This window comes from Microtus oregoni, unplaced genomic scaffold, assembly GCF_018167655.1.
Source record: "Microtus oregoni isolate MIOR12 unplaced genomic scaffold, Mior012 000001F_ref0000356, whole genome shotgun sequence".
NCBI lineage: Eukaryota > Metazoa > Chordata > Mammalia > Rodentia > Cricetidae > Microtus > Microtus oregoni.
In genome coordinates this window covers 41067588-41077627 of record NW_024543060.1, presented here as the reverse complement: position 1 = coordinate 41077627, position 10040 = coordinate 41067588, and the positions used below count along the sequence as shown (strand labels likewise).

Here is a 10040-nt window from a genome sequence, read left to right as displayed (position 1 = left end):
TTCTCCTGTCAGGACACAACTTGTTACTTACTTGTATGTATATTAAATTCCTCACATCTGGGATAGAAACTTTGTAAGGTGTGTGTGTGTGTGTGTGTGTGTGTGTGTGTGTCTGACAGCATGCATGTGTGGTGGCTGAGTGCCTGCATACCAAAGGGTTTTTAAGAGCCTTCGTAATCTGGGAATTTCCCTCATCCCCTTCCCTCATTTTCTGAATGTCACTGGAAGCTTTGTGGTCTGAAATCAAAGACCGTAAGCAGGCATTGTGCTTTCATTCTGCAGATTTAAATAACGCTCTAGCAATACCACCAGAAAAACCTAACTCCCTAGGACCAAATTGACTGAATTCTGCAACAACTTTACAATGGAAAAGTATATGCCTCAATACTACACCTGGAAACAAATATTCTCTACCAAATTGTGATATTATGTAATATATATATACATATATATATGCACATACATTCCGAATAGCCACTTTCTATGTACAAAAATAAAATAAGAGGTTCCAAAGGCATCAAACAGTATAAAACGCTGTACCGCAGAGAAGGCAGAAACGCATTTAAAGCACCGATGAAAATGGCGTGCAATATAATTACCTCAAATTGCTGTTCGCTTGACACCCTGACACTAATTTTATTCAAGCCATTGGGAAATAAATGTTTTAAAAGCCGTGCTTTCGGAACGCTGGAACTTGCGGGGGTTGTGAGGTCTTTAAGGAAAGGAAAGGGTAAAGATTCTAGCAAGCAAAAAAGAATTAAATAATCAATTTAAAATAAGCTTCTATGTAGATCGACAGTCTTTAATACCCACGTTTTTAACGCTTGCCCTATACGTGGATTTTTTTTTTTTTCTTTCAGCATTCCCTCACCAGATGGATTTTTGCTACTGCAGATCAGCAGAGGGTGTCAGATCTTTCAGAGTGCACCAGGCTGGAACCAGCAGAGCTTCTTAGCAACTCCCCCCCTCCTCCCCTTTCTCGCGCTCTCTTCCTCCCTCAGACAACTCGCTCCCCCTCTGTCCTCCCCCCTCCACGTAATTCCGAAAGAGCAGAAGAAAGAGAAGGAGAACAGCAAAGAAGAGCGAGTAGGCACCGGTTGGAGAACAGAAAAAAAAAAAAAGGAGGACTGAAGACGGCCAAAGGGGATAAAAAGGATCAGGATGGACATCCACAAAACGCAGCGATTGCGGAAATTTTCCAGCGCCATTGGCTGGGCAGTGTGAGTCTTTCGGTCGGGCGTGATTTCAGCACCGGGGGCTCTGGACAGCACCTCGGGGGTACTTCTGAGCAACCCACAATCAAGACAGGAACTCCTCCAGCTGCCTGGACCTCTGAAGCTGCCGAAAGCTCTGCTTTGTATCAGAAAGGCAAGGTCAGTCCGACGCACAGCCATCACAGGCAGTGCGCCTGTACTACGCTGCAAACCTGCTTGTTTCTAACATGCACTTGCTTCTAATTGCTAGCATTGTTCCCTTCCTGGTTAGTGAGGACGTCTAAACATGATTCTGTAAGGGTGCGTTTCCTTTTAATTTTACAGGTATATATTTTACTTATTTTTAAAGGGTTGAGGGGGGAGTAGTTTGCTTTCTCTCTTTTTCTCTCTTCCCCTACTTTCCACCCCCCACCCTTTTCTGCTTGCTTTGCACTCTGTGCTTGGATAGTTTGTGGATATAATTATTGACTGGCGTCTGGGCTATTGCAGTACGGGGGGGTTAGGGAGGGAGGAATCCACCCCCACCCCCCCAAACCCTTTTTTCTCTTTCTCTGGGATCGGACATTGGAGCACTAAATGAACTTGAATTGTGTCTGTGGCGAGCAGGATGGTTGCTGTTACTTTGTGATGAGATCTGGGATGAATTGCTCGCTTTAAAAATGCTGCTTTGGATTCTGTTGCTGGAGACGTCTCTTTGTTTTGCCGCTGGAAACGTTACAGGGGACGTTTGTAAAGAGAAGATCTGTTCTTGCAATGAGATAGAAGGGGACTTACACGTAGACTGTGAAAAAAAGGGCTTTACAAGTCTGCAGCGCTTCACCGCCCCGACTTCCCAGTTTTACCATTTATTTCTGCATGGCAATTCCCTCACTCGACTTTTCCCTAATGAGTTCGCTAACTTTTATAATGCGGTTAGTTTGCATATGGAAAACAATGGCTTGCATGAAATCGTTCCGGGGGCTTTTCTGGGGCTGCAGCTGGTGAAACGGCTGCATATCAACAACAACAAGATCAAGTCTTTTCGAAAGCAGACTTTTTTGGGGCTGGATGATCTGGAATACCTCCAGGCTGATTTTAATTTATTACGGGATATAGACCCGGGGGCCTTCCAGGACTTGAACAAGTTGGAAGTCCTCATTTTAAACGACAATCTCATCAGCACTCTACCTGCCAATGTATTCCAGTATGTGCCCATCACCCACCTCGACCTCCGCGGAAACAGGCTGAAAACATTGCCCTATGAGGAGGTTTTGGAGCAGATCCCTGGCATTGCTGAGATCTTGCTCGAGGATAACCCTTGGGACTGCACCTGTGATCTGCTTTCCCTGAAAGAATGGCTAGAAAACATTCCCAAAAATGCCCTGATCGGCCGAGTGGTCTGCGAAGCCCCCACCAGGCTTCAGGGTAAAGACCTCAATGAAACCACGGAACAGGACTTGTGTCCTTTGAAAAATCGAGTGGATTCTAGTCTCCCGGCTCCTCCTGCCCAGGAAGAGACCTTCGCTCCTGGCCCCCTGCCAACTCCTTTCAAGACAAATGGGCAAGACGAGCATGCCACCCCAGGGTCTGTTCCAAATGGAGGTACAAAGATCCCGGGCAACTGGCAGCTCAAAATCAAACCCACACCACCGATAGCAACTGGGGGCGCCAGAAACAAACCCCCAGGCCAAGGCTTGCCCTGCCCCGGGGGCTGCAGCTGTGACCACATCCCAGGTTCAGGTTTAAAGATGAACTGTAACAACCGGAACGTGAGCAGCTTGGCTGATTTGAAGCCTAAGCTCTCCAATGTTCAAGAGCTTTTCCTCCGAGATAACAAGATCCACAGCATCCGAAAATCTCACTTTGTGGATTACAAGAACCTCATTCTGTTGGATCTGGGCAACAACAACATCGCGAACATAGAGAACAACACTTTCAAGAACCTTTTGGACCTCAGGTGGCTGTACATGGATAGTAACTACCTGGACACGCTGTCCCGGGAGAAATTTGCTGGGCTTCAGAACCTGGAGTATCTGAACGTGGAGTACAACGCGATTCAGCTCATTCTCCCTGGTACTTTTAATGCCATGCCCAAGCTGAGGATTCTTATTCTTAACAACAACTTGCTGAGGTCCCTACCCGTGGACGTTTTTGCTGGGGTTTCCCTGTCTAAACTCAGCCTGCACAACAATTACTTCATGTACCTCCCAGTGGCAGGGGTGCTTGACCAGTTAACCTCTATCATCCAGATAGATCTGCATGGCAACCCCTGGGAGTGCTCCTGCACCATTGTGCCTTTCAAGCAATGGGCAGAACGTCTGGGCTCCGAGGTGCTGATGAGCGACCTCAAGTGTGAGACGCCGGTGAACTTCTTTAGGAAGGATTTCATGCTGCTCTCCAATGACGAGATCTGCCCCCAGCTGTACGCGAGGATCTCGCCCACGTTAACTTCGCACAGTAAAAACAGCACTGGGTTGGCGGAGACCGGGACGCACTCCAACTCCTACCTAGACACCAGCAGGGTGTCCATCTCCGTATTGGTCCCGGGACTGCTCCTGGTGTTCGTCACCTCCGCCTTCACCGTGGTGGGCATGCTCGTGTTTATCCTGAGGAACCGAAAGCGGTCCAAGAGAAGGGATGCCAATTCCTCAGCGTCCGAAATTAATTCCCTACAGACAGTCTGTGACTCTTCCTACTGGCACAATGGGCCTTACAATGCAGACGGGTCCCATAGGGTGTATGATTGCGGCTCTCACTCACTCTCAGACTAAGCTCTACACCCTAAAGGAGGAGAAGTGCAGGAGGCAATACACACTCTGCCGCCAGCATCTCGTGGGAGCAGGAGAACATTGACCCAGATCTGGTGTGTCACAAGCCTCGACGGACATAAGTAAATAAATAACTATGAACTCACTCCACTAAGAGGCTCTAGCCCCTAAGCTTCCCTCTGAAAACAAAGAGCAGGCTGTGGAGCTGGGAGTGCAGCTAACTCGCTCTTTGCGCCTTTTGACTAAAAGCATGGGGCCTGCCAGAAGAATCGAGCGACCTCGCTCTGGGCCAAAGGTCCCTTGGGGCTGGCTGCAGTGGCTCTATACATATATACATATATCACATCTATATAGAGAGATAGATATCTATTTTTCCCCTGTGGATAGCCCGAAGATGGCTCCCTGTTGGTTATGCAGGGATGGGCAGTTGCACGAAGGCATGAATGTATTGTAAATAAATAACTTTGACTCCTGACAAGAACAAAAAACAAAAGAAGTGCTGCATGGCTCGCATGGAATCCCGATGCTCCAGGGACTCTGACCCCCAATCCCAACGCCCCACTGAGACTGGAGACAGCGTCACAGCACCCATCCTCTTACCTGATAAGTCCCATCGTATCAAACTTTCTATAAACAAATTACAGTATAATCAGAAAGTGCCATTTCGCCATTATTTGTGATTGGTAGGCAGTTCAGAGAGTATGTTTACTGTGAAAAAAAAATGTAAAGGTTTTATTTAAGACATTTGCATGGCTAGTCATCAGTCCATTTTATGAGTTAACAATGTATTTTGTTGAGCAAAGTTTTTAAGGGTTGTCTTGGATTATCTTATTTTGACGGTGATGTTTGTTTTTATTTTAGTTTCTGAGGGGGAATATTTTTCTATACATATCCAATAATGCCTTCCATCTGAATGTAAAATAAGTACCCATGATTTCTATTATAGTAACAGTGTAATTATTTAAGAAAAAAGATTCTGGGGCAGTTAAGCATGACCAATTAATGTCATTCTAGTGCTTAGGCTGCGATCCTATGGTAGCAATTGTGTGCTGGTATAAATCTTACTTATAAAGTAGGAACAAAGAACTGAGGAAGCACGTGAAACTTACTAATTCTATTCGAGGATTTTATAATGGCATATTTTTTCAGTATTAAAGTGAAAATGTTTTCAAATCTGGGTCCTTACATTTTTCCAGTTTTCTATGTGGATTTATGGTTGAAGGGATGGGGGAGGGGGACGGTTGGGGTGGCTCCTTTTCTGGGTACCAGAAAGGGTCTCATTATAATCACCTTAATGTTTAAATATTCACTAGCTCTCCTCCTCACAGTCCTTCACATCCTCTTCGACTTTACTGCTTTTACACTGTCCATAAAGTATGGTTTTACCCTAACAACCTCCCTCCCTTCCCCCTCTCCTAATGCGTCAGTGAATGCCTTTATTAATACTGGAAATCCCTCACTGTTGATTTTGTTGTTCCTGCCCACACTGCAGATATATTGGAGATGTTAGTATAGATTTGATTTAATTGACTCTGTCTAGATAGGTCTCATTAAACAGAGAGGGATTTCATTGGTCAGCACTCCGCCATGAAAGACAGCCCTAATGACTGCTGGTTGAAATGCTGCTGGCATTTTGAATTCCACATCTGCTGAAAACGGGAAAACTAATTAGTGGCCACCCACCCTCCCCGCCCCAGCAACTACATATTGAAAATGGTTGAAGTACTCATCTTTATGGAAATCAATCATTATCCTAAAGAAGTGTTTCACTCTTATCATTCCAGTTTTGGCTATGGCCCAGTAATTTTCAAGGGAAAGCAGCAAACTATTGGAATTTTACTGACCAATGTAATTCTGGTCTGAGGCAGATGCCAGAGCAAATTCTAAGCAAGTCCATTTTATCAGCAGTGAGGGTACAAACCACACATATTGATGGGATCTGCATTCCACCACATACACACTCTTGTGAAGAATGGCAAAGATAGCAGAGCACACACTGAAATCACAGGATTCAAAGTTAGCTGCGTGAAAGCCCCCCAGAAGCTGTTGTAACTAGATTTGCCAGTTAGAATTCTCATTCTAAAGGGAAATAGTTTCCTAGAACAGCGATGTTCTGGAGTATGTATTCTTTCTTTTAACACTTTTAAAACAAAATCTTTATTGTAAACTATGACTCTTCCTCAGGGCACCCATTATTTATTTTTCTCGATTCTTTTGTTTGTGAGTTGCATTTCCTAATGAAAAAATAGGAAACGATTGCTCTCTGGCAGTTGCTCTTGGTTATTTACTTATTATTTGTTTTTCATAAGAAAGCTTTAAAACTTTTATGGGGAAAATTCTGCACTTTTGGCAAGCAATCAACAGATTTGTTCATTGTGAAAAAGATGGTAAAGGAGGTGAGTAATGTCTCCTATGACCTTAAGAAAGAAAAGAGGATAAAGGGAAGCCTTACAAATGTCTCTCATGAAAGGCAGCATTTATGCATTCACTGAAAACTTTCGACTGGGGCATAGTAGGAGTTTTACAATTGATACATGATTAGGAAAGATTAGGGAACAGAATCTGTCTTAGAAGGTGTGAACAGAGAAATTTTCCTTAAGTAAACAGAAATTTCAGTGTAATAGTCTTGTCAAAGCAATCAAATTGTCCAAATAATATTTTAATGACCTTTCTTAGTATTTGTATGCCAAACATGCTACTTTACACTCTCAATTAAGTTTCAAGGTCACAGGGCAATTTTCCAAATATTGTTATTTCCATTATATAGATGAAACGAGTGAGGCTCAAGGACAGTACATGATAATTTAAATCATATATGCTAAAAATGGAATGACATCTAATTCAATTTCCTTCATTCTTCAAAACCTCATTTTTATATAGAGCAATCATCATACCAAGCTTTTAAAGATTATTAAAACACAAAATCATAATACTCTCACCATTAAACAGATTGGGAATGAGTTTCCTGCTTCCCACTTATAATAGTACTGGCCTTGTGCACCATTAGTTTGTCTATGACAAAACAATTTTACCTCGGATTCAGTGAGTGAGCTAAATTTGCACTGCTCTCCCTTAGATTAAAAGAAAATAGTTAAGGAAAAAGATGAGTGTACCTTAGGATAAATACTCATACCACTGAATCTATATTAAGTTTGCATTGATTCCAATCTCAAGAATGCTGCTAGAATCTTAATAAATAATGATATACATGAAAGCCTATAGAAAAAGCATGGCCTATGACTTCATGATTATAATAATTGATTATTAAGACTGACTGTTCTTTATTCACTTTAGTAGAGCATCTCTGCCACAATTTAATTTACCTAGCAAAGTTCTTTTAAACAATTCACAGAGCCACATACAAGTAAGTAGGACACATAATGTATGTGGTTTCTCACATGTGTTTTATGTGGAAGTGCTTAGTGTTTTTTATTTTCTATTTACACAAAATGCTAATATAACTGTATTTTGATGTTCATAGATAATGTATCCTGTTTCTAGTTAAATCATTTTTGAATGTATCACAATGAGCTGAAAAGTGTTTTATGGTGACCAATGGGAAGGAGAAGCAGCCAGAGTATCCTATAAATGGCTTTGAAGAAACTCTAAGCTGCTGTGGTTACTGCTGTAATTAAGATCCTGCTAGAATTTAAGTTGTTGCCATAGAAATTTGTCTAATTCTTTTTTCTTGTTTATACAGGAGGAAGCTGGGATAACTGTTTTAACATTAAGACAATGCAGTTGCTTTTCCTAACAATATTTGTACTATGTTTAATTAGAATTGTCAGAAATTTCAGTAACAGCTAAAATTATACTGGTCAATTCAAAGACAATATATTATTTGGCTCTAAGATTTTTTACAAAGCATAGTTAGCATAGAGAAAGAAAGACATGATTTTTCAAGTGTGAAGGTGAAGTGTGTATTGATAATAGGATTGTAGAATGTTAAACAATATTGGCTTTTTTTCAGCACTTCCGCTGGCTTGTTTATACATATTTTTATTTGAGGTGCTTTCTTGAATAAAATGGTAATATAAATTATGCTAACAATTTAATTTCAGTATTGAGAATTCTTCACCTTTATTTTGTTTTTTCTTTCAAATTGTAATCTGCTATATTTTTGAAGGCTAGATTCAATATAATATCAATGAAAGTCAGGAAAATCATGTTTCAATGATTAATATAATATTATCTATATATATTAGAACTAAAGGAAGAGAGCTAAATTCATTAAAATTTAAATTTCTCACTATCATTTTTTTTCCACCTGTATCCTTGCTAGAAGATATTTTCCAAACTCACACACAGGACAATTTTTATGTTAGTATTCATATTAATATTGAAACTTAAAGCCACACCATCAAATCGATTTCATGAGATCGTCTTGTACAGTCCCGTGACAGTCCATGAGACCATCCCCGACAGTCCATGACACTACCTCCTACAGCCCATTAGCCTACCCGTTACCCATTATAGTTCATGAGACCTTTTACTAGAGTCCATGAGACCACTCATTATAATCCATGAGGCCACCCCCAACAGTTCATGAGATCATCCGTTCCATAAGACCACTCCCTACAGGCCGAGAAGTGGAGCAACATAAACAGGTGTTGACCATGCTAAGTGCTATCAAAATTTGACTGGATTTCAGAAACGAAAGTAGAAGAGTTAAGGTCATGATGAAATAACTGTTCAAGAATTATACTTTGTAAATAAAATAGACCACTGAAGAAATCATCTTGGGATTTCTTTAAATCTTTAAAGCTCATTGGCTCCTTTAAACCGCACGCAGTACACTGATAATTTCAGTTTATAGTTTTAGACCTGGTTTGTCAAACTATTGGTTAGACTATTAGTTTTTCTTCTGTTGAATTCTAAAATAGACTGATTAGAGTATATTGTTGACATAGAGTTGTATTTCATTTGTCATACAAATTTTCTGGAATTATTTATGAGCATAAAGTATGTTTATTTGTTGGCAGTTTTAGTCATGTACTTTCTAGATAAAGAATATGGTACCCCTTGGTGTCTTAAGAAATTAATACCTAGACCTTCCAATAATACCAAAATATGCAGATACTCGTCTTCCTTAAAATGATAATGGAGTTAGTTTAAGCTTATCATTCCACAGGGTCATCTGCAAGTTGCATTTAAGACCCAATACAATTCCATATATAGTCTGTCATTATTTGCTGTTGGATCAATCCTGACAAATGGTCTGCACATGTCATTACAGGAACGTCTTCTTTGATATTGTTCAGATTGGTGCTGGAACCCAGTTTTAAGTGATCTTCCTGCCTCTCACTTACATGTGGCAGATTATAAAGGCTTTCATCATAGATAAAATGTGTGTGTGTGTGTGTGTGTGTGTGTGTGTGTGTTTGAAGTGGGTGTACTTGACTATGTACAGGTAGAAACTGTGAAATGACGGCAGATATCTTCCTCAAGTGCCTCTCCATCTTAGCTCTTTGGGACAGTGTCTCTCAGTCTACCTGGAGCTTCCAGCATCACCTAGAGCTCCCAGGATTCTCTTTTTTACATCAGTCAGTGCTGGGATACAGGCAAATCTTGGTGTTTATGTAGTTCTTGATAAATCATGTATATTCCTTTACCTGCTGATCAATTTTTAGAAGCCCATGGGAGATGAATTTGAAAATGCTTATTTCAAAATTTTTAATTGGTTCAATATTCCTAGAACTAATTGTACTGTAGGTTGTTTCTTATGAAAATAATATCAGGTGATTCTCATCTTAAGGGGTCTAGAACATATGAGGATAGGATATATGCACCATTTGAATATGAATATAACACATCAGCGGCAGTGTGTAACCCTAGTAGAACATCTTATATTGCTTTAACAATTTAGGTAATTAGCCATTACAATCATTTTTATCAACTAATATGCACTAAGTTAAAACTATCAAATACTGTTTTAAATGAAGGATAGTTATGTTATCCTTATTTTTTAATATATAAATAATTTTCATCATTATATACTACCATTCAGGCTTCTTAAAATAATTATTTTAAAGAGATATGGCTTTTGAAAAAAATCTTGAACAAATTACAGATAACTTTT

General features: G+C 40.4%; 1 protein-coding gene across 1 annotated transcript; it reads left to right on the top strand.

Annotated features, from left to right (window-relative positions):
- The first annotated feature begins 935 nt into the window (after positions 1 to 935).
- Slitrk1 (SLIT and NTRK like family member 1) lies at positions 936 to 5134 on the top strand. The gene is made up of 2 exons (XM_041674305.1): positions 936 to 1373; positions 1821 to 5134. Exon 2 carries the CDS (start codon positions 1874 to 1876, stop codon positions 3962 to 3964), a length of 2091 nt encoding a protein of 696 aa, XP_041530239.1. The 5' UTR covers positions 936 to 1373; positions 1821 to 1873; the 3' UTR covers positions 3965 to 5134.
- The last annotated feature ends 4906 nt before the right edge of the window (positions 5135 to 10040 follow it).

Bases quoted from the DNA above. Each gene is read 5' to 3' on its own strand.
- Slitrk1 (XM_041674305.1), top strand. From the start codon at position 1,874: ATGCTGCTTTGGATTCTGTTGCTGGAGACGTCTCTTTGTTTTGCCGCT.